Source organism: Mugil cephalus, chromosome 11 (assembly GCF_022458985.1).
Source record: "Mugil cephalus isolate CIBA_MC_2020 chromosome 11, CIBA_Mcephalus_1.1, whole genome shotgun sequence".
Taxonomy (NCBI): domain Eukaryota; kingdom Metazoa; phylum Chordata; class Actinopteri; order Mugiliformes; family Mugilidae; genus Mugil; species Mugil cephalus.
The window spans coordinates 7,779,172-7,804,278 of record NC_061780.1 but is presented as its reverse complement, the minus strand read 5'-3'; the positions used below and the strand labels follow the sequence as shown (position 1 = coordinate 7,804,278).

Sequence of the window (25,107 nt, the reverse complement as noted above, 5' to 3'; positions counted from 1 at the left end):
CTACATCCTGCTCCCAGCGCTGGAGAGGGTGTCGGCAGTCAGCACGCAATTACTCTCAAAGGATATGTAGCTGCAAAGAGCTGCACCTGTTCATGCTCATCTTCCCCTGGCTTTGGTTTACTGCGAGGTGCGTGCGTGTCAGTAAAAGCCTGTAACCGGTGGGGGTAACTTGTATGTCTTGTCTCTCACGCCGCGGATTCGACCTGTGCTTGTAACAGATGGCCTGGACTAAGATGAGACAGAATGACGGAGAGAAGAGAAGCTACACAGTGTTACTGGCCTACTGACGGCGTGGAACTGAAATAGAGCCCCACATAATACAGCATTAACCCAATAGTATGGACGCCTCTATAAATCCACATGAACTCAAACGTCTAGTTATGTCATAAAGGGAGGACTTGGCATCTGCTCCAGCCCTGTAAGTGACGTGTGGTGTGACTAGCCATGATACTGCACATTGACTGATATGTCTGCCTTTTTATTGTTGATCGGCTGCTGCTTTTGAAGCACAGCCGTGCAAAAAGAAGAAAAAAACCCTATTCTTGTCTGTTTTCACACCACAAACCACAAAGAAAGGCTATGTTTTCCCTCAATTTCTTGCAGCCAGGATTGTAAGAGTAATTTGTCTGCACCTTCGCTTGAGGACAAACTGAAGGGTGCGAGTGACATTTGATGTGCCACTCTCGCATGCCGCATGTGTAAGTGTTGATGCGTTCGCCCACATTCATTGTTGATGTGAGGTGTTGATGTGAAGCCACATGCCTGCCCTCTAAAATGGCTGGATCTGCGCGGAGGGCTGCGTGTTGCCTTAACACACCACAGTGAATGTGCCTGAAGCGCACACCTGATGTCCCTCAAGCTCTTCCTGCCATGGATGAGCGGAGATGCAGCGATGCTCACCGAGCTATGCATTTCCAGAAATTAACTGACAGTATAATCATTAGCGAAACTCACGTCAAACTTGGAGAGGGTAACCTCCTTTTGATTAAACAGCAACAGGCTGCACAAACCTTCCTTTGACTCTGAAAGAGAAGGATTTTCATTTATTTACTTCAGAACTGAAATAAATCACTGCACTTCACTGGAGAGTTCCTTTTTAACACCACTTTTATGCTCCTATTTCACGATGTTGCAAAGGGAAAGGCATTCATGAAAAGTGCATGGTGGTGATCTTATAAAATACAACGCATTGCAAAGAACAAACCGAAACCTCCCAAACGTTTTTTTCCCGGCGACCTTTTACAACGAAAAATTAGCATCTACTCGAGGCCTCTCGTCACATCTGTTAACAGTTCCACAAACGCATCGTTTCTCTTCTGACCCTCTCCAGTGGTTTAGTTTGAAAGAGTCTGTAGCACAAAGAGGCGGAAAGATGGATCATAAATCTGTAACGATATTTTTTTCTTCCTTTCTGCCCCATTTATTAACCTCTTGAAACGGGCTGGGAGCTAAATCTTGCTGGGAAACACTGACTTGCATGTCCTAAAGCTATATAAGCATATAAAGCTGCAGGAGCAAAACTTTATTTACGCGCTGATGGATCAGTCTGAAGAATCTAAAAGAGTAATTTATCAGCCCGAAAAAACATTTTCCTGCCCACGATGTGGCTTTTTGCTGCTACTACAACTGTGTATCCGTTTGCCTTTCTAATGGAGCGTTTACACATGTACCGTTGCTGTTATCTGTCCGTAAAAAGAAGACCACCAGGCTGCATGAAGTTGGAGCCATGTTGACATTCTCACATTAAGGTCATCTGGGCCATCTTTCCTGCCGTCACTTGTTTCTGGGTATTAATTTGGCTGGTTACCCTCCCTTAGCCTGGGTGTAATAAGCTGTTCTTTCAGGACATGATAAATTAGAGAAAGTGGCACAAGAAAATAAACCACATGCTCATCACAGTGGGAGTGCAGCGGGACGGTTGCCACCAACCGCCGTATAAAGCTTCCTGCTCCCGTCCCTCCCGCCACCGGGCCGCAGAAAGAGAAAAATCACACGCTGCTGGGAAAAGTGCAGGACGCATCCCTTCATCCCCATCATTGACACTGCAACACTCAACCATGACCAGGCTTTATTTTTAGCTCCAGCGTGTCATCTGTAAAGGCAACACGATTTTCTGTGGCCGTTGAGAGCGCTGAGATGACATCGGGCCACTTTTCTCCAAATGAACGACACTGAATGATGATCTTCCATCTGAGAGAGACAGGAGCCTTCGGGCGTCTGCGAGGCAAGAGTCTCTGCTTCGAGTCAGCCAGTGTCGTGCAGATAGCATCACAGATAATCCGCCTGTGCAGACAAGCGCTGAGTTATAGCCAAAACGTAACTGAAAGATGAACGTGTGGCACAGGCTGCCGTGACGCTGGAATGCAGTTTTTAGTTTTGAGTTTCACATTAAAGCTGCTGCCTGGCAGTTTGTGTTGGCACCGACCCGACTGACTAAGAGCTAAGTTTGATTGTTGAAGGCTTCACCACTCAGAAATGACACGCTGAGATTACAGTAAGATGATCTCCTCTCAGATTTACATTCCTTCTCTTTAGTGTTGAGGCTGGAGAGTACACCCCACTACATGTCTTTTCAGTGAGAAAACTATTTTATGATTTTTGGCTTCTGCTGGAGCTCACAAACTTCTATCATGATTATTTTAGTCTTGACAAATCCATGCACGTCTAGGCGTTAAACGGGCAAACGAAATGCTTCTAATCAGGCCTTAAATTTAAAAATCAAATCCTTCAGTCGAAGGAGATGGGAGTGATGTGTATGTGCACCAGAACTAAGAGACTTTGGGGAGTTTTCTTGTTAAGACTCAAATCAGAAAATGGTCTCTTCAGTAGAAACTGTACAGACTGCAGATTGTTAGTTGAACGCAGCACAAAGACTGAAAACAACTGTTAGCCTGGATCTGTAACAAGACCTGCCCTTCTTGCCGTTTCGTTGCACAACAAGAAAAGTAAATACGTACATTTCCAAAATGTCAGAGTATTACTGACGTAATTTACTTGCATGAAACCATCCCCCACTCGGTAACCTAAGCAGTCGCACTTTGTGAGTGAATGTCTTGTAATCAAGAGTCCGCTTTTGTGAAATGTCCTCCTACCTGTGCTTGTTGCTGCCTGCTCAGTGGCTCATTGCACACATCGCTCTGTCATCTAACCTGGCTTAAGTGCTGTTTGTTGCAGCTGCACTTTCATTCAGCTTAACCGCCAGAGAATTTTTGATAACTCCCTCTGACATGTGCATGCTTATTTCTGGAATCGCGTTAATCCCCCTCCTTTCCTCGCTCCTCCGCCCTCCTCCTCTCCCCCTCTGTCTCGACGTATCACTCTCTCGCTGTGGTTGTTTGTAATGATGGCTTGGTGTAGGCCTTGTCCTTGACTGGCTGTCTGTGGGTGGGAGCATCTGGAGCGTATAAGGAATGGGTGGAGATGGGTGGATGAGTGGACAAAAGACAAAACGCGACCTGACCGCTGCTCTGAGCGCTTGCAGGCACTGTGGGAATTTTTTGTCGTGAAAGTGTGTGTGTGCGTGGGCACGCGCGACGTGTGCTCCCATAATTCGCTGTTACCTGTGAGCTCAGTGTCTCTCTGCTCTTTCCTGGTGCATTTCCTTTGGTGTTAAGGCATAATTTACACTTGCACCCGTCTAGTCTGCGTTAATATTAACACCAAAATTCTTTTTCTCCGACTGTCAAGAGGCACTTTGCTGCCTGCAGAGTGTGCTGTAAAGTAGCATACATCTGCTGTCAAAGAGGCGTGATGTGAACGACAGCACTACACTTAGCACTGGAGAGTGTCGGTGCATGCATGGCCACACAGAGAGGAAAAGTGTTGGGCACGGAGAAATGGATGGAGGGAGTAGAGAGGGTCACTCAGCTGAAGTGAACACTCCAGTAGCAGAGGGGACAGTTGTGAACTAATGTAGGTCACCTCTGCAACAAGAGAAGAGAGCATTTACACCCACACCATGCGCAGAAAGAGAAAATGAAACACATTCATATGCACAAACACTATCCTCTACCCTCCTTGTATAAGCATACTCTTTCTACTCTATTGTCTCCATTTTCTCTCTCTTTGGATATCGTAGTGCTTCCCAAACAAACTACAGGTCTGGCATCAATAATGGAGCAGAGCGTATTTCCTTATTTAACGAACAGAGAGGCCTACCCTGCTGTCACTTTTTGGATGAATAATACACACATGCGGCGAGCGGCAGGACAAGAGGGACAGGGGACACGACGCAGTGAAGTTATTGAGCAAAGTAAGAGATCAGAGTGGAGTGGAAAGATGTGAGAGACTGGCGTGCATTAACGCTGCACTCAGGTTCAGATTGCAGACTCAGCACTTCTCCAAACTGTCAGGGACAAACTTTGAGTGTCTTGGCCTCTAGATGGACCAATAATGTAGATGCCGCTGCGCTGTGCACATGGAGGGGCTGTCTGAGAGTTAAATAAAGGGGCTTTTACTGCCAAGTCCCAGTAAACGTCCGTCCCTTTTGTCCACGATTGTATCGCGCGCGAGCTCATACACACACACACACACACACACACAAGCCAATCCTTGCAAGGTGTGTGCGACACGGCACTCAACGCTCATGTTAGCATGTCACGGTGAATTATTCAACACGCTAATGTCACGCAATGAGACGTGCACGAAAGGTCTTCGAACGCCCCTCCGCGTAATCTCCACGCACAGGTTCGCCCCGGAACGAGCGGACGTGACGCGCGCACTCCGGCTCCTGGGGTCCCACGGCGAGGAAACTAAATAGCAGAGACATGAATATTAATGTCAAAATAGTTTTCTTTATATTATTTATGCCAGACGGTGCCCTGAAGCAGAGGGTTAATTGAATGTGGAATGACACATCTGCAGCGTTTGTGTGTGTGTTTTCTGTGTGTTCCTAATTTGATGTTTAAAAAAAAACAAAAAAAAAAACAGGATGTAGCTTAATGAGGTCAATACATGCTATCTGAATGCCCGTGATTCATGCATGACATGTTGATGCATAATCGTTTCTATTTATTTTGAGGGATTTTTTTTACTGTTGGCAACACACAGAGCTTGGGAAAACTAGTCAATGAGCACATTGTGTGTCATCACACACGTGCCCTGCCTCAGCTGCGCTGTTAAACAAAGGTGTGTCGCCAATGGAAAACAGTCAGTCTTCTGAATCCTTCAGATATCCTGCCTTGGTGGTTCTAGGTCTCTCCCAGTAGCTGATTTTTTATCCCGGTCGCCTCTGTGATTCCAGCCGCCAAACTGTCCAGACATAAGCTGAACTGAAAACTATTTGTTCTATGCCTGTCTGCATATAATCCTTAGCTGTCACGGCCCATTGGTATTCTTTCCTTGAAACAGGTCATATCGCTCCAAATCCTGGAGGACTTCCATGGAAAATGTGTGAATTTAGTAAGATTGACATAGAGACAAGCTAGTGGGTCAAAGCAGACAGACAGACTGGAGAAGGGCTTCCAAAGGGAAAAAATGCGTCGGGGAAACGGAGGCTTGGAGGACAGATTCATCAGGCCTCCATCTGTGAGTCTAATCCTAAAAAAAAAAAAAAAAAAAAAATCTGTTTACAGAAGAGTCAGAGAATTATTATCTGTTTGTTCTATGATAGATAGCAGGATCCAGTGCGTGCGTATAGACCTGTGTACGTGCGCTTGAGAGACAGAGGAGAAATGTGTTTGTATGTCAATGGGTCACTTTTGTTTTGATGGTCCAGGGGTGAGCACACCGATTATGCAGATAATACTTTCAGTTTGTCTTTGTTTCACTGTTGGAGAAAAGCACAGCCTCCTTTTCACTCGTGAACGTTTGTGTGACACGAAAATGAAATGACGCCATTTAGAAGAACTTATCTGCAAACGGAGGCGAGTGGCTGCAGCCTCCCACAACGCATTGTACGCGCCTTCGTGTGCGTTTCTCCATCTGTTCAAGCATCCCAACCTGAAGACTGATGCTTTTGCCCCCGCTGTGTGCATGACAAATTTTGTCCAGCAACAGAATTGAAGCCAGACTCAAGGAGCAACAGCCACCGCAGTTTCGGAATACTAATGGAAAATTCAAGGGCTTCACTTTTGTGTGGGAAGCTGCCATGTGTCAGCACTCAGCGCTCGCCATTAACGTCGCTTTGTGTGTAGCCCTGCGCGTCAGCGTGTGTGATGTCTTTTCCATATTGTTATTTAAAGCATGTAAACACACACTCCAACGTAAAAGTCATATGTTCTCGTGCTTTCTCTTCAGATTCGGGGAGAATAAGCAAATGTCTGTTAAATCCTGGAACAAGAGACGAGCACACATCCTAAAAATTATGAAACATCCCTTTGGGCCAAACTATGAGAAGAATCAGCTCGCTAAGTTTCAATAAAAGCTGACAGTAACTGTTGCGGCCTTTTAAAGTTCGGAAATTTGACCTTTAATCATGGTGCCCCATCAGGTCAATCAGTTTAATTTTTTAAACACCAGAACATTGTGCCTAAGTGCATCATCACTCAGAATCGGTGATCAGGTTTGACAGATGCACACAGCTGGAGCCCTCCCTCTTTTTATTGCGCGGAGAGGGGGGAGAATCAAAGGGAAATGTGGACAAATTCTGGCCTGGTTCCAGTGCTTCCAACTACTTTAGATATTTAACAAAAGGGGGGGAAAAAAAGACTGATTGGTCATAAAAGCTTCCACAAAAAGAATACTTCACAAAGTACATCTCAAGTCCAGCATCACTGGAGCAGATCCAGAATCACACAATCTGTGGTTTTCAGAGAACATTTCATGATTAGAAATTCTGTTTCACAGTCTGTTTCAGCACTCTCTCTCTCTGCTTCTAGCTGAAACTCGCGAGCAGCAGCCAGTATGACTGCATTAAACTGAGGCTATGCATCCTCATTCTGCCGTCTTGTTTTCTCACACCTTGTCTCTGTCTCTGCTTCCTTGCCCCATAGTGATGCTGCTGGACTCAACAGAATCTACCTCGGAGCTGGGCTGGACCACCTATCCAGACACAGGGGTAAGCAGGGAGCTGGCTGTCAATGTGCCTTCCAGCTGTCAGACTATTAAAAGCAAGTGATGCTGGGAGGCCAGTCAAATGTGTTGCACACGTGTTACACACGCTCACTTTTCAAGTTTAGGGTTATAATCTTATTGTTGGTTGGGCTTTGCGGTGTAACTCTAATGAGGGCATAAACACCTTGATGTGTAACACTTTTTTTTCCCCTATAGAAACTATCCTGGTAGTAAAGCCATGGTTGTTTAATGCAGAGCACTTTTAGAAAATACATAAAAACTAATTTCTTTAGGAAACTCAGCATAGAAGCATAATTACAGGTACTGTATATTCAGAAAAAGACTTGATGAGTAGATGTAGTGCGTCCCTTTCATCTCAATGACCATATTTTACCTTAGGTTCATTTTTAAACTGTCATTAAAAGGACATCAAAAACAACACGATGTCTTTTTAGTATAACAACTTTCACTAGGGGGCATTTTTACCTCGTCTTGAGAGTCTGCTCTGATGAGATGATCAGTTAATCTGGCTCCCAGGCTATTAACGTCTGTTTGAATCAATTAAAGCAAAGCATTTTCTCACCTCGTTTGCACTCTCACACATGGAAATCAAGCCCTAATCCTGCCCTGTTAATTTTGCTTCCTGGTCTTCAAGCTTATATTAAATGACAGTGACTGAACTACACAGCAGATGCTCGCAACAACACTGGTACTTAAAGTTTTGGAATATTAGTTTTGGAAAAATGTACCTTCATACACTGCCTGACCAAAAAAAAAAAAAAAACAGTCACTACCTGGATTTAACCAAGCCAATGGGTGCGAGCCTCCTATGGGATAATCAGTGAGGCTAACCAGTATAAAAAGGCTTCAGTTTGCCAGGGAGCATAAAGTTTGGACATGTGGTCTGCTGGGTCCAGATTTATCCTGTTCCAGAGTGATGGGGCATCAGGGTAAGAAGAGAGGCAGATGAAGTGATGCCCCCATCATGCCTAGTATCTACTGTACCAGCCTGTGGGGGCAGTGCTTTGATCTGCGGTTGATGCAGTTGCTCAGGTCCAGGTTCAGCAACATTATGCCCAAAGAATTAGGTCAACTGACTACATGAATATACTGAATGAGCAGGTTATTACATCAGTGGATTTTTTTCTTCTTCTCTGATATCACGGGCATATTCCAAGATGACAATGCCAGGATTCACTGGGCTGAAATAGTGAAGGAGTGGTTCAGGGAGCATGAGACATCATTTCACACATGGATTGTCCATCAACCCCATTGAGAATCTTTGGGATGTGCTGGAGAAGACTCTCCCATCATCGAAACAAGAGCTTGGTGGAAAAATTAATGCAACACTGGATGGAAATGAATCTTGTGACATAGCAGAAACTTAATGAAACAATGCCACAGTGAATGCTGCTGTAATCAAAGCTAAAGGCGATCCAATGATATATTAGAGCGTGTAACCATTTTTTTTTTTTTTTGGTGCTAACTTTTTTTTTTTTTGGCCAGGCAAAGTAGATCAAGGTCAGGGTTGTTTTCCTTATAAATGGCTGACACCCGACATCGACAGGTGATGCTCAGGGCAGGAGCCTCACAGACTTTGGATGAGCAATGCCTCACCTTGCCTTTAAGACAACCTCATTCTCATTCTCATCTTCTATAATCACTTGTCCTCTAGAGGGATGCAGGGGGGCTGGAGCCTGTCCCAGCTGTCACGGGGCGAGAGGCGGGTTATGGGGCCAGTTTAGAATCGCCAATGAACCTAACGAGCACGTCTGTGGACACATAAAGGCCCCAGTCGGCCTGGACTCGAACCCGGAACCTTCCACTGCACACCTGTGCCGCCCCCTTTAATGCAACCTTGAGGGCTGAAACGCCAGTCAATCTTTTTTTCTATTGCTCTCAAGTGTGTGTCATCATCCATGAGGATATTGCGGAGACTGAGCTATAGATCTTCCATTCTTGAGCTGCTTGTTATTTAAGGTTGTCGCGTCGCCTTGAGCTGTGTAAATATGTGTGTGTGTGTGTGTGTGTGTGTACGTGAGGTGGCGATGGAGCGCGTACTTGCGTGACTGTGCAAGGGTCAGCTACTAGGTCAGTTAAATTCATTCATCTGTGACAGATTATGCCTCAGTTCTAATATGGCTCATAATTGCGCGCATACATCGTCTTCAGCGTCGCTCTTGTTGAGATAATTAGTCATGTGAGCAACTGTGGGACTGTGCACATCAACACGTAACTGTAGCTGAGAAGACAACATTGTTAGGCCGTGTTCAAAAAAGGGCTAACATGCCGCGGCTAGCTGCATGCCACATTTACGGCGCTACTTTGAGCGGCTAGAATACGAGCGCAGCAGTCTCAGATCCACATCTGGAGAGCATACACTGCACACTCACATTAACCTTTTTATCTCACCTTACACTAAACGTTACGCTCTGTCATTACAGCCCGTCTAACCTCCGGAGCTGGGGCATAATTGGCCGTGATGTGTGATTAATTAGGGCCTTGTGTGCGTTAGAAATTTGTGAACCGTGATGGCAGTTGCTAATAGAAGGCCGTCCACTTGTGTGTGTGTGTGTGTGAGGAAGTGTGTGTGTGTGTGTGTGTGTGTGTGTGTGTGCATGAACAAGTCAAGCATTTGCATTCGCTTTTTTCTTTCTTTTTTTTTTCATTTTGTGGTCCCTGGGATGAGAAGTGCTTCCGAGATGGAGATATGGTTATTTGACCTGGGGCAACAAGCTGAGAGAAGTAGAAAGACAGACCAAGAGAGGGGGAGAAAACGAGGGAGGTTGCGTGTGTCTGTGTGTGTGTGTGTGTGTGTGTGTGTGTGTGTGTGTGTGTGTTCTTTTTCTTGAATCCTTTCCTCAGTTTTTTCTTTACGTGCCATCTTCCTTTTTTGCTGTAGGGTCTGAGGATGCTCTTCACTTCATTATCTCCTCCTGTTTCTCTGCGCATTCTTACCGGCTTTCCATTCTTTTAAAGTACAAATGAGCATCTTTGTCTCTGCTTCTTTCCCCTGATCTTTTAATCTTGCCCTTCAGTCCCAGTGGTCCCAGGTCTTACCCTCACATTCTGAAGCTCTTTCCTCTTCAGGGTCAAACCAGCAAAAATGCCTTTTTTTTGTTGTTTTTGTTTTACTGCAGTCTTTCCTTTTCCTCTCCTCTTATTTTCACTCTCTGCTCTTCCGTTGTGTGTTTGCCTTGTGTGTACCTATGCATGTGTCTTGGGGTATAAGTGTGTGCCTTTAACTGTCCACGGTCGTGTCCGAGGCCCTGCCCCTCCCTGGCCTCTGTCACTGGAGAGATTGCATGGCTTTGTGGCATTTCGGTTCAAATTAAATCACAGAGATGAGTCGTCCCGATTTTTTTTTTTTCCTTTTTCTGTCTATCCAGTGATTACCCCTCCTCCCCAATCTGGCCTGTTTTTCTTTTCTTTCTTCCTTCACAAAGGAGGGAGCAAACGAGACAGGGAAAAAGAGGGAAGGGTGCGGGGAGGGGGGGCAAAGGTGGGGGTTTGGGGTCAGAAACTAAACGAGGGTTGTGTTTTTTTCACAAAGGTACAGGAGCGAGCTGCACGCAATGCCACACAAGAATACCAGCTGCGACTCTGTCTACCTGAGAGTCCGTGCCTGGTCGCGTGCTCGGGCTTTTGCTGCGGCCACCTCACCCTGTTGCATAAAAACGTGCACACACTCCGTCTCTACTTGCTGTTTTCTCTCTTTTTGCCTCTCCATCATCTCCATCTGCACCCCTCAAACGCGCCATGTACTCCCTGTTGCCCCCTCCAACGCGGTTTCCCCCGTTCTCTTGTCTGACAGAGTGAATTACGGCCTAGGAGAGAGACAAACTGTCCTTTCACTCTGTCAGACTGACAGCGCCTCAGACTCTATCTGCTCCGTGATCTTATCATTATTCCAATTGGACCGAGTATGAAAGCAGTCTCCCATGTGTGATGCTCTCATGAGAGATTTCTGTTCATACTGGCTGTCAGAACCACACAGAGAAAGAGACATAAGCATGCAGAGATACACTAACAATCACAAATACTGAGTCGCATACGCTAAATGCACCCTGATAGGGTGTCAGGACCTTTTGTCCTCCTGCCATTGTTGTAAGGACAATAATGATGATGAGGCCTAATACATAATTCTTCTATGTTACAACAGAAAAGGCCCTGCTTGTCACTCAGAGCTACACAAGCTTAAGGCAGAGCCTTTTCATCCTTGGAGGCACCGTACTGTATAATCGGTGAAACTAAACCCAGCACCCACATTTACATTTGTCTCATCTGACAGGGTCTCATTCAGACCCATGTCTCCACGCTGCTTAATTTTCTCATGTGCGCAGCTCATGCCTTTTACTCCAGTCCATCGACAAGGATTCAGATTCCTCAAAATATGACAAAACCTGCTAATTTTATAAGACAACAGCTGCCGTAAGTCAGACGCTCAAGTGTCCGCCAGCTGTCACGTCCGAACAATGGCGAACATGCAAATGCAAAACCAGTGCTGGCGGGGAAAAAAAGCAAGCATATGTCACTGTAGAGAAACGTTCTATTGTTATTCTAGTACTAATTTACCATATTAAATAACAAAATGCCATCATCACCTGTAAGCTTGTTTCCTGCCTTAACTCTAGACGTGGAAGCAGCTTGTTTTTGTTTTTTGTTTTTTTCTGAAGAGAGCTTGAAATGAGTCTCTGACATTCTGGCCTCCATCACAAAACAATGGACGCTGAAGGATTTTCATTCATTGTGTAGCAAAATGGATTTTGAAATTCGACATCAGCATGAATCTTCAGAATTGTCCCTGCTGCTTTGAATAATCCACCAAAGAATTCTCATTAGGAACACTTTGTCCTGATAAAATAGTCCCTTTGAAGACCGGTGACACTATCCCCTGTGGCTCATCCAACAAAATATGTCGCACTTTTTTAGCATGAAAGACGGCAGTCTTGCTGATCATTATTTTGGAGTAGACTGTGTCAGCAACTCCTCAACAGCTTCCAGGTTGACTGGCGTGAATGTTTCTACAGACATCCTAGAGGTGTAACCTAATGCATATTATGGTGCCAACTTTTCCCCTAGAACCAGTGGAAGGCTGACAGCTGGATGGCCATATATGTCTAGTTCTGACAGCTACGACATCTTAGTAAAGGCAGCTCAATGCCTTCATATTCACAAAGTTTCCTTGGCCTAAAAGGGAATGGGATGTAATCGCATGTATCATTGTGACTGGGACATACTTAGCTCAGTCTTTAGCTCATGTATCTGCAAAACAACGGCATTAGAAGCAAAAACAGTGGCGTCACCACCAGAACTTGGTCAAACTATTTATCACTTGTACAATTTTGTCGACAACACTTCAAATGTATTTTTTTTTTTTTTTTTTACGCTCTACATAAAAGGCTCAAGTGGCTTCATTAAGTGCTGGTTTGATAATCACTGATTATTTAATTACAGAGAGGAAAGTGTGTTGTGGAGTTCTAAGACATGGAGACAACCTTCATCAGTGAGGACAAGAAACTGCAGCTTTTCACTCGCACACTCACCGTCGCCGAGCTAAAAACCCGTCGTTCTCCTTCAAGCAGCAGTGCTTGTTAGTGACGGACAAAGCCCATGTCAGCAACATCTACATCATGAAATGTAAACCTTTCCTTAAGATGAGGAGGATGTGGAAACTATAAACATGCCCGTGTTTTAACAGTTTATAAAGACTTGCTTTTAGAGTTCCCTGCTCGAGATATGCATTGCCCTTTTGCTGAGTGCAGTTTACATAAGCTCGTGATATTTTTTTTCTGCCCCTCTCAGTGGGATGAGGTCAGCGTCCTGGACGACCGGGGGAAGCTCATGCGCGCCTTTGAGGTCTGCAATGTCAACCAGAACCGTCAGCAGGACAACTGGCTGGCCACGCCGTTCCTCTACCGCCACTCGGCTCCGCGAGTGTTCGTCACGCTGCGTTTCTCGGTGCGTGACTGCGCCAGCCTGCGTTCGCCGTCGCCCACCTGTCGGGAGACACTCACCCTGTTCTACAAACAGGCTGACTCCCAGAGAGAGTTGGAAAGGACCTGGGTAGCTGAGGTGAGGCGAACTGTTGGATACACTGCATTTCAATTATCATGTTGTTGTACGTACATGACAACTATTCTCTCTCTTTTAGTTGGTCAGTATGGAAAGAACTCATCGTGGAGGTTAATGCAAAAATAATAAAGTTTTCTCTGATGGCTGAAAGGTTAGGACAAATATCACATGGGCTAAAATGCCCATAGCAGTAAAGGTTCCACTAAACCTTTGGATCTCTACTTTGCTGTTGTGTAAGAAGGGAAAATACACCAAATATCTTCAATTTATACTTCTTTTGTTGTAGACATGCTAGTATCTTGCCCAATAAGAACAAAGAGTTGTTTTCTCAGTAAGATATTTTAGAATTTGACCTTTTCCTGGGACAACAAATGTTGATGACTCATCCTGATCTCCTGCCGTGTGCTAATTTCACATTAAATTCAAACCTTCCCCTGAAGCACTTTAAGTTTTCCATGAACAGTAAAGGATTTCCATATCAGGGATTGTGTGCAGTGTTCTTAATCTCGGAGTGCACAAGGCATCCTATTTTATCTATTTGTTTGTTTGGTTGCTTTGTTTTTTTTTAGTGCGGTCTGCTCAGCATCCTTAAGTCTAAACAAAGAGATGAATTGAAAACAGAAAAAGCGTGGCAGCAAATCTCTGATTTAGGTTCATCCAGACACCGATGATTAAACTCCCCTTTCGACACCGCTCAAAGAAAAGTTGCTTCAGGCAGAATCATTAAACTCAAGCTGCAGCAGTGATTCACTGTTGTTTGGCTAAACGACAGAGCCACTCATCATCCCGCGACGAGGAGTAATTGTATAATCACGCTGATTATTTAGGAAAAGCTGCTGAGATTGACGGCCTCCCCAGACCACACTGGTGTTAAGCACAAGCTACACTTTACAAAATGCAATGTGTCACTGTGGTCTCCATAAATGCCACTCCACTTCCACTAATTACATCTTCAAGACATGAAATGACCGTTCCATCTTCAGCGCAGGAAATCCTCTGAAGCTCATGTGTCGTCAACGAAGACATACAGTAGCTTTACTTATTTAAAAGTTCAGTTTATTTGCTGTGGTTTGATTTGATTAATTTTTTTTTCCGGGGGCTTTTAACTACTGAGTCTGAATTCCCTGAGCCACATGAGCAGTCACAGTCACAGTCACAGTGGGAGGGATGCGGTATTTGTGTAGATGAATGTGTTTCTCCTTAGGGAAGTGAAACGCTTTTAAAAAATGCAAATCAAAATCTGATGAGGAATCAGATGAGAATCATAGAGTAAAGGAAGCGGTGCAGCGCCGAACATCTTTTCTGGGGCTTGAACACAATCCCCCTGAGGAACACGCACAGATCTAAGTCAACGTTTACAGTGATCACCAGATCACTTCATAGTATGCTGCATATGTGTGGGGAAAAAAAATACACGCAGCATTCAGTTTCTCTTTCAACTTGTCATTTTCCCTAAAATTTTCCTTTTGATTTACTCTAGTGTACATATCCCGTCCTTATTCATCTCAACACCCATAATTTTCCCTTTGTCTTCCTCTTCCTTCCTGTCAGCCGCACACTCCCCATGCTGTTTTGTTTTCTCTTGACCACTCATTATCTACTCTTCCGCTCTCTTCTGTCCTCTTTTTGCGTCTTTGCATCTCCAGCCATCGAGCGGGGAGAAGGAGACCAGGGAGGGCTGGGTGAAGATCGACACCATCGCGGCTGACAAGAGCTTCTCTAAGGTGGAGCCCAGCTCACCCCACCAGTACCAGCCCAACAGATACAGCCGCATCAACATCAAGACGCGCAGCTTTGCCCCGCTCACACGCAGCGGGTAATCTTTCACACGTCTCTCATGTTTTACTGCTTCACGTGTTCTATCCCAAAGGCCTGAATGTTCTCCGTCTTTGTATCTGCTGCGGTTTCAGATTTGTTCTGGCCATTGTCGACAGTGGAGCTTGTGTTTCCCTCATGGGGGTGTCTATCTTCTACCGTCGCTGTCCGGCCACCAGCCTCTACTTGGCGTCCTACCCGGCAACTCCCTCGGGGGCAGAGCCGACGGCCTTGGTGCCAGTGAGCGGGACATGTGTCCCCAACAGTAAAGCGCAGGGGGGCGCCCCCCCTCGCATGCACTGCAACGCCGAAGGAGAGTGGATGGTGCCTGTGGGAGGATGTGTCTGCGACGAAGGCTACGAGCCGAATCTCAACGGGTCTGCCTGCTTGGGTGAGTTCAGAGAACGCTCGCAGTGCACAGATGAGGCTGATTACTGGCTCAATACTTTTTTCTTTTTTTTCTTTTTAAATCACCGCCTTCGTGACAAAGCAGTGGCCCAGAAGTCTGCAGCTATATCCTTTTAGTCTTTTATATGGGTCAAGCACATTTGTATTAAAGCTATAGTTTGACATTTTTTAGTAATGCTCTTATTCAAGTCTGGCAAGACTCCAGGAGGTCAAATCATAAATCCACCATTTGCTGTCTTTGTATTTTCCCTGGATTAAACAAGAGAGTTATGATGTGTTAAGTACTGGGCTCTAGAGGTAGACACAAGTCGAGGCAAAGACTGGCAATCAGTCAACTTTTTAGGCCAACCTTGACGTTCTATCAGCTCTCTTCTTGGTATTTCCCGAGATGTGAAGCGGCTGGATCGATACTGAAAGGAGCTGCTGTCACTCTGATGCTCCGCCGCGTTTGATGTAGACACCAGAGGGAAACGAGGGCAGGCGGGTCAGGTAGGGAGGAGATGAGAAGGATACAGGCGGTATTCGGGCCCATGCAGCGCGTTTGCAGCTATGTAGCGTTTGCACATATTGCCTGTCATCAGCTGAGTTTTACTGGGAGACTGTTTCGCCAGAGGCGCTAAAAAGAGTGAGGAGAGGAGAGGAGAGGAGAGGAGAGGAGAGGAGAGGAGAGGAGAGGAGAGGAGAGGAGAGGAGAGGAGAGATCTACATTTTCCTCAGAGCCATTGGGGCCGATACAAAAGGTCAGCAATTGCAAAACTGGTCAAGAAGCATTCACACTTCTCAAAGTAAGTGTAAGCGGAGAGGGGGGGAAAGTCGAAAATAATTTGAGCGATTTCCAGACGGACAGGAAGGGATATAGGAAGAAAGCAGGAGGAGGGAGAGAGGAAGAGAGGGAGGGAGCCATAGTGCGAGGGATATGACACATTTAGGTCATGGCGATGTAATGGCCATTCGTCTGTGAACAAGTGACAGAAACCGCAGAGGGAGAGGGGGGAGTGGAGGGAAAGTCGGGAGAGACGGAGGGAGAGTGAAAGATAGGAGGATGCAAGTTAATGACTTAAAAAACTAAATCTGAGCAGGCAAAAAAATCTGAGGGTGCAAGGGGAGAAAGAGTGGAGGGTGGCGTGGGCCTCTAATGTGTGAGTGGTGCTCAAGTGTGTCGCGCTGTGACGCTGAGGTCCCCTCTGTCCACATAGGTCTGAGGACCGGGATTACAGTTAAAAAAAAAGAAAAGAAAGAAAGAAAGAAAGCATTCTCACAGGAATTTCCTCGGCCGTAATTGTTCAGGTCTAACTAACGGCAGCACAATTAATCCTCCAGTCCTGCTAAGTCATCTGTGAAATGTGTTCATGCTCTTTTGCTTTACATCTGCACTCGGCTCGCCACTTGTGTTTGTCTGCTTTTGATTGATATCTACTGACAAACCACCCCTCGGAACGGCTCGTCCGCGGGAGCAAAGACTTCCACTGTCCCTCTTTGAACGATCTAGCACATTGCTGCCCACGCTGCTGGGCTTTTTGTTCCAGCTCTCCATTGATTATGTTTTGTTGATCACTCCACTGACTAATGATGTGGACTGGCATCATTACATTGTTGTCCTCTTTGGCTCCCTGGGAATGTTGAAAATAGAGGCAGATGGTTAGCTGGCAACGCGGGCGAACTTTCTTAACTATAACATCTTGTGCATTTCGTTCTTGTTTGAATTAAGCTCGGAGGACATATTGGTCAAGGCTATAATTAAACGAAGTTGTTTGTTATCCTGCCAGAAAAACCCAGCGCATTGAAAAGGTATTTTATCAAGCAGTTGAATGGTACTTGTTAGGGCAATGAGCACATTATTTAGCACATCTACCAGGACCTTTTGCTGCTTAAATTAACAATGTTTAATACTTCTGTGGGAATACAGTTGTCCCCTCAAGCAAAACATAATTTTTAGGAACAAGTTCGAAACGAGACACCTGATCACTAAATGATTGTCTTTAACTACACGTAGGTCTGACAGGTTTTTATTTAGAGATTCAGACAGTGACTTAATATGCAAAGAAATTTAAATCCTAAAACCCAAAAATTAAGAAGAGTGGTGCCTTTTTTTTTTTATCTTTACTTTAAAACATTATTTGTCCATACAGATGTTTTAAGGATGGCAGTGTGAGCTATGTGTCCATATGACATGTCAGGGATCTTAAATTTCCCTCCAGCACCACCAACAGGGCAAAGTTTCCCCTAAGGAAACACATTGTACTAGAAGAATTTGCTTTGCATTTGACGTCGAGATTCTTTTGGGCTGAAACCTTCCCGCGACAATTACATGCTTTTTTGTGAAAGTTGGTGCACACGTTCATGTCCACTTCAAGGCAAATTCTACCAACCAAAGCAGGCCTTCAGCCTTCGGTCTGGAATCCACAGCGACATTATCAGGTCAAAATTTGAATTCATGTAACACGGTGACCTCAGCTGTAGTGTGTTAAGTGCCCATTAATAAATGTTCAAGGGTTTAAAGTTGTGTGACATTGGGAGGAGGAGTGGGCCACGGTCTCTCTAGGAAGAAAGCAACGCAGTACACATGAAAAGAGACAGAAATAGTTGAATAAAAAGAGAGGGAGAGGTTCGTACTCAGGCCCTGGGGTGGGTGTGAATGTCAGATTGTCACTTTCAAGAAGTTACAGAAGTTCTCCCACGATCTCAGCTCAGGAAAGTTTTCCAAACTCAGACCTACTACAGAAACTACAGAAATGAATCTCTTGAAATGGCCGCATTCGAGAAAAGTTGGTGAGAAAAACTTTACGGACTCCCGTTAATCTACCACATGCGTGATGCTCGATTATTCAGACTCACCAAAACAACACTCCACCATTTGGACTGATGATCTATTGAAAATCCATCTGGAACATCAGACACTCGCAAAAACACAGCCGGCATCTTGGCAGACAGACAGACATTAAAAGATCATTCTTAATTATTTATAAATCTGCTTATCACAAGCAGTTCTCAAAGAACATCAAGCCTCTATATGATCACTGCAACAATCAGAAGACAGTCTGTGATAAAAACTAGTCCTTGGTCTCCAAAAAAAAAAAAGGCCGATAAATACAACAAGCAGCATCTGTCTGCTGTTTTATTTTTCTGCCAAACCACACAAGGCTGTTGCTCCCTTTTGACATTTGCATCCCACAAGAGAAATAGAGAGGCAAAGAGTACATGCAAAAACATGACTGAGCATGAGACACAATTGCACCTGTTCAGCCAAACATGAAACAGTCTTTTAGTTATGGGCTCCCCAAGCTGGTCCGAGCTGGCTGCACATCATTCCCAGACAGGCTCCTTCTTCCTCGCTGATTCCCCTTAAGCCACTGTCGAGGATTTGGGACAAAGATTAGTGCTGAATGCTCAAATGGAACTTCAAGTTAATTTGAGGCCATGTTGATGTCCAACTGTGTCCTGGCGGTCAAATGTTTAGTCAGTCAGATCATGCTGATTTGTCACCCATGGCCCTCGGTCTCAGGACAGACACATGCAGCAAACTAATCTGAGGCACATCTGGCCGGTGTAGGAGGCAAACGTGCAAGTGTGGTATTAATTATGAGTGTTACGGGTGAGTCAGACCCCAAACAGACCCTTTTTTTTCACTAAATACCATAAATATCAGTCTCAAAGACTGAAGACTTCCTCCCTTAGATGAAAAGTAATAAATATTCCGAATATTTTGACCGACATGTGTCAAGTGTACATATTAGCAGCATTTGTAGTCACCTGCTTTTCCACTCTATTAATAAAGGTCAAGCTTTGAGCAAAACAGCTGAGTGAAATGATCAATGACGGGCATTATTGACTGGTCACTGGATCTCGCTGTGGGGTGTTGTCAGGCCGTGATGATAAATCAACTCGAATGCACACAACCACATCGAATCAGTTGTTCGCGGGGGAAATTTATTGAACATGTTAGATCACGAAAGCAGCCCCTGTAAGGGTAGCTCAGCATTTTTCATGCACAAGTGATAAGTGATATTTCACAGAAAGCCCTACACTGACAGGAATATAATTTTAATACATATGAAATAACATCGAGACAAAGGGTTGAATGGAAAGTTTCAGCTCCTTGCTGCTTTGTTTGACTCTCTTTTAGTTCGCTTTTGTAGTGTCATCTTCGGTAAAAACCAACTGTGCCCTCTCCGCTCAGCACCCACCGACCAATAGACACTGTCAGGGACTGGCAAAGCAAAAGTGGTAACAGTAAAGACGGCCACATTCAATTTAGCTGACTGACATTCAAGGTCACAAACACATCTCTGAATGAGCGATAACGCTGTATAAATAAGCTGCCGCTACCAGGTTCACAATACCCATCCAAAGGTTGATGCTAATGCTACCCCTGAGTATCCAAAGAAAACAGCTGATGCAAGAATAGCGTCTGAAATGACCGGTTTTTCTGTACTTGCTAAATGACCGAATTCCCTTCCTGACTTCATGATCCCTGACTTCAAAGAAACCACACAACAGGTCATGACTGTAATGTTCAGACGTATTGTCAATATCATGATGAGGAGGATTTTCTGTGTTTAACACTGTGAGTAGTGTTGTTGTAACGCTACAGGAGGGCAGATCCAGGACAAAAGCAAAAAACAAAGGCGGACCCAGTCTGCATACTGAAAATCTGAAATCCGTACAAGTTTAATGAAGCAACGTCTGAGGTAAATATCCATGTGAAAGAACAACTCCACCTAAAATTAAGGTAATTATAGTTGGGCAATCTCAATTTCTAGTGCACACAGTTTTTTTTTTTTTTACCATGCACGGCGTGTTTTCCTGGCTTTGGATTATCAAAACATCGACTCATTAAATATTCCGGGTGAGGATTTTATCCGTTGAGATATTTGTGAACATGCTAAAATGCACTGTAGATTAAGTTGTTAAAATGCACATAATGGAGCAGAAACTATTTCCTTTGTCCAAATATAGGGAGAGAAATAAATAATTTCCAGCTACTATTACACCAGCTGTGGAAAGCTACTTGTTTATAGGAGAAAATTCAACAAAAAAAGATTACTCGCTCATCTGACATATGGCACCGTGCTGTTACATGGAAACTGACTGTGCTGGACTACATACTATCCAGCTCCACTGAAAGACCAAAGGCAGAGAAAACGAAGGCTACAGAGACAATGTGAAAGATATTTACAGTTGGACCCATACCCATCTCTCCTGTTGTGTGGTCACATCTGTGGCTGAGCTTATGTGTGTGTGTGTGTCCGTGTGTGTGTGTGTGTGAGAGAGAGAGAGAGAGAGAGAGAGAGAGAGAGAGATTATGCTGGAAGCCAAAAGAGGGAATGAGTGCATGAAAGAGAGAGAGGAAGAGAAAAAAGGGAGAAATTGGGTCAGTGATCTACATACCAAAGTGTTATGTTAACATCTAATTACTCACCTCATTGCTATATTTTTTTCAATTTCTGTTTATCATTTGATGAGAACTGAATCTTCTAATTTTCTATCTGTCTATCTATCTGGTTGATGCTGAGTGAATTTTTGTTTTTTATTATTTTTTCTGAACATTAGTCCAAAACCCAAATCGATAACCAGAGAATCTATAAACCCGAACCCTGACACCTAACCGTAACCTATAAACATAAACAAAGAAAAGAAGAACAGGTTCAGTTTTTGCTTGAAAAATCACTAACTAAATATTTTATCGAAGCGCATGGGATTCGTTTTCTGAACTGCAATAAGCTAGGATTTAGTCTAGCTATTCTGAGCTAAATAATAAATATTAGAGCAGATTTGTTGATGTGGAGCTTATGAAGCACAGAGGAACCGTCTCGCCTGTAGCTCCAGGAAACGCTTCGCTTTTGGACTCAACCACATAACTGTTACTCAAACACATAAAAATTATCGCGTTTGTTTAACGATTGTTAACTGCGAGTCCTCGCTCTAAGCCTTCTATATCCACCAATGTAAAGGCTTGTGCGTCACCGCTCATAATAGATACAAACTGTCTGCTTTGTAGTTCGGAGCGGGGAGGGATGGAGCCGTAGGGGGAGATGGGGGTTGCAGATTAAGCAAGAGGGCAGAGGGCTTGCACTCTCATTGGCTGCTGTAATCAGGTGGATGAGGATGAGGACGAAGAGGGGGAGGAGGAGGAGGAGGAGGAGGAGGAGGGTTGAGTTGTTGCTGGAGCTCATAACTGTGGTGATGAGAGGCTTTGTCGCAAAGTCATGTTTCATGTCAGAGCAATACAAGAACACATCTGGTAATGTGCAGCTTCGACATAAAAGATGGAGGAACTTATACTCCCGGCTCAGTTGCCACCCTCCCGCTGGTTCAGTCTGCTCATTTCTCACCCATCATCTACCGCCTATGCGCATGATCCTACTGTTCATCCTACGTCTGTCTTGGGCCATCTCCGTGTTCACTTCTTCCCCTTTTCTAGTTTCCCAGCTCTCCCTCCGCATATCTCGACGTCTCCTTCTGCTTTTTTCTGCCTCCCGTGTCCTTCTTCACACCTGTTTCAAAGCAAAGTCAGCTCTATAAGAGACAAGCGAGAACACAGAAAACCTTTTATCTGATTATCCTTTTCCACTTCCTGCCTTCTTATCTTCTCCTTCCAACGCTGAACCGCCACCATCTAGTACACACAAGCATCCACACACTTACACAGCAAGCCAAGCCTAAGACATTTTCTTGACAGGGTTATATAAATAAGGTCAGAGGTTTGCTCCCACTGGCCATAAATAACACACACATCCTCTGTCATCCTCCAGCTCCGGAGCACTTTAACACTGTTTAAAATCAAATGATAGGGTCCTTCCTTTGACCGCCTGCTGGTCAGGCGTTATCACCTGCGTTATTTACACTCTCAGAGAGAAAAAGAGTGAGCCTCTCTGTGTGAGATTATACACACATTCTGCATTCAGCTTACACACAAAGGGACCTCGCTTTGAATGATGCAGCCTTTAGCCGACACAGCTACGGACACACTCACACATACACGCAGGTTGTAGGCTCAGTATTCTTCTATTCTCATGCCGGGGACGAACACTGGAAGTTCTGGCAGGCGGCAGCACGAAGCGATGTGTCCGTCACCTTCAGCTCTGCACTCAGCTGACATTAACAACAAGTGGCTCATGTGAAAGACTTCCCACGGCGAAACACATCGGTCCAACGGCTACGTGTTTGTGTTCGAGAGAGAGAGGAATAATAGATGCTCTTCACGCTATATTTGAAATGGATTATAGGGACGTACACAATCAGCCATAACATTAATACTACTGACAGGGAGTAAATAACATCGACCGCCTTGTGACAATTCAGTGTTGTCAATGTTAGGAGGGTGGTCATAATGTTATGCCTGATAGGTTTTTATAAAATAAAAAAAATGTTAAAGTTACCTCTAGTGAGAAAGTGATTATTATTATTAGCACTATACTTAGTAAGACTCTAAATGCTCTGTTTAAAAGCTCTAATCAGAATATAATTATATAATAAATGAAGACTGCATTGACCCATGAGATGAAATGTTAAATGCTAAAATAGCCTCAGCAGAGCATGTCATTCTGCAGCGTTCCTCCCTATCTATTGAGTACTCCCAAATAAATAAAAGAGGAAGGAAACAAATTCTATAACAATGTAATAATTATCTAAACAGCTAAAGAATGATATGTCTGTAAAACGCTTTAATTTACAATAATAAACATTCAAAATGCCCACAAATGGACAGCATTATCACGTCTAACGAACCATTTAAAGCAGGCGAGTATGGAGATCCACACAGAGGGTTTCCAGTCCTTATGCTAAGCTAAGAGCTAATCGCTGGTGGCTGGATCTTCAGATTTCCTGTTCAAACACGAATCAACCAGATGTCATGGGCTGCTCCTCCAGAAACACAGAGTCAGTACCGTCTTTCTTGAGTGTGGGGACTGTTGGGGTTTCACTGCTCTCCTCCATGGCGGGCCACTTCCTCTGCAAACACAAGTAAATGACAGTGGTGGACAGAACCAGCAACAAACAACAGGCTGCACATGAACTTCTGAACCGTAGAAAACCACAAGCCAAGCTGGAATTGACGCTTGACTGCAAACTGCTTGCAGTTCGGACGAAACCGACCAAAACAATAAAAAAAAAGACAGTTAAAGTACGAGAAGGTTTTTATAAGTATGTTGGTGGACTTTAAACCGGCCGCAGATCAGAATAACAGTCTTCAGACCTCCGTCTGATGTCAGGTGAACTGCTGTGACAAATGCCAGATGTTCAGAGCGTTACATTAAAAGTCTTATCTCAAAGTCGTTTGACTCTTTGAGCTGTTCTCCAGCTTTCAACCGAGACGTCAGTGAAACTTTCCATTGTTTACATCTGTTGTTTAGAGACAACAACAAGATCCTGAACAAGTGAGGACATAGAGAAACATTCTTTTTGTCAACTGCTGTTGGCACAAGGATGAATTCGGAAATCAATCAATTTTTTTTTTTTACCTGCACATACAGGTGCTGGTAGTTTTATTTGACCTTAAATTGTACATTTATGAAACATGGAAGCATATTATGTTGGGCCGAGCTGTTTTCTTATCACAGCAATGCACTAGTACTCTTCCTAAGCTTTGTTCTTCACTAATAGCTGCAGGGTTCCTGCACAACACAGTTCTGAACACCACTTACTCAAAGGATTTATGACTTTATTTATATGTTTGTAGGCTGTAAATAAACCCAGATGTCCTTGTGTCTCCTCCACAGCCTGTCCTGTGGGCTACTTCAAGTCCGTTTCGGGCTCTGTTCCCTGCTCAGTGTGTCCGCCCAACAGCAGAACCAGCCAGGAGGGATCAAAAGTGTGTGAATGTCGCAGCAGCTTTTACCGGTCTGCCAACGATGCCAACTCTTCTGCCTGCACAAGTGAGCTTTGTCTGTTTATTTGTCTGTCTATGCCTGATTCTTTGTGATGTGTTCACGGGGCATCAGTGGAGTTGTTTATTCAAGCTGTGAGCCCTGAGATATGCAGTCAGTGGCCAAAATCCATTTTCTTTTCATCTTTAAATGGCACCAACAGCAAAAACATGTGAAGTATTAACTTTCTGTGCCCGCTTCACTTAAATTGCTTCACCGCAGAACTATTTCATGAAGTTCTTTCCATTCCTTTCGCTCGGATAAATGTCTTTGCCAGCACGTAGCTTCTTTCATATCTTAAACTTTTTAACAGATGCTTCCATCTAAATGTCCTCCGCTTACATTATGTATGTCAAACCCCCTCCCGTTCGCTCTCTGTTTCCTCCTCAGCTCCTCCATCTGCTCCAGTCTCTCTGTCCTGGGAGTATGAGAGTGGCGACGGTGGCGTGTCCTTAAGGTGGCGCCCTCCGGTGGACATGGGAGGCCGTACTGAAGTGTGGTATGGAGTGGTGTGTCGCATCTGCCCCTCGGCCACCTTCACCAACCCGGCCTCGTGCTCCTGGTGTGGGGAGGGCGTCACGTTTAGCCCCTCCCAGACCAACCTGAAACAAACCAAGGTCACCCTCAATAACCTGCTGACCAGAGTCACTTATCTCATACAGGTACCGTGGAGATTAGCACTTTGTGGATGGTCTGTAAGAGTTCTTGGTTTAACAACTGGTTTTAGCACTTCTTCCTATTCCTGGTTCCTAGTAGATGTTTGGACTGAATTAACGAAGCTGGTACGGAGTCATTTTCAAGATATTTCTGTGAATAGTTGCGGCTGCGGCTGTTCCTCCATGCTGTTTTATGTCATAAGCTCCACATCAGCAAATACACACTAACATTTATTATTTAGCTTGGCGTAGCTAGACTAAATCATAGCTTATTTCTTATTCATTATGGGCAGATA

The 25,107-nt window shown here is 44.6% G+C and overlaps 1 protein-coding gene across 1 annotated transcript in view; it reads left to right on the top strand.

Annotated features, from left to right (window-relative positions):
- The window catches only part of ephb6 (eph receptor B6), a 33,363-nt gene that overhangs the window by 1,089 nt on the left and 7,167 nt on the right, over positions 1-25,107 (top strand). The window contains exons 2-7 of the mRNA XM_047599136.1: positions 6,933-6,997; positions 12,799-13,068; positions 14,715-14,884; positions 14,979-15,274; positions 24,009-24,164; positions 24,546-24,817. Of these exons, the coding sequence (XP_047455092.1) occupies positions 6,933-6,997; positions 12,799-13,068; positions 14,715-14,884; positions 14,979-15,274; positions 24,009-24,164; positions 24,546-24,817 (1,229 nt within the window). The remainder of the gene's footprint in view (positions 1-6,932; positions 6,998-12,798; positions 13,069-14,714; positions 14,885-14,978; positions 15,275-24,008; positions 24,165-24,545; positions 24,818-25,107) is intronic.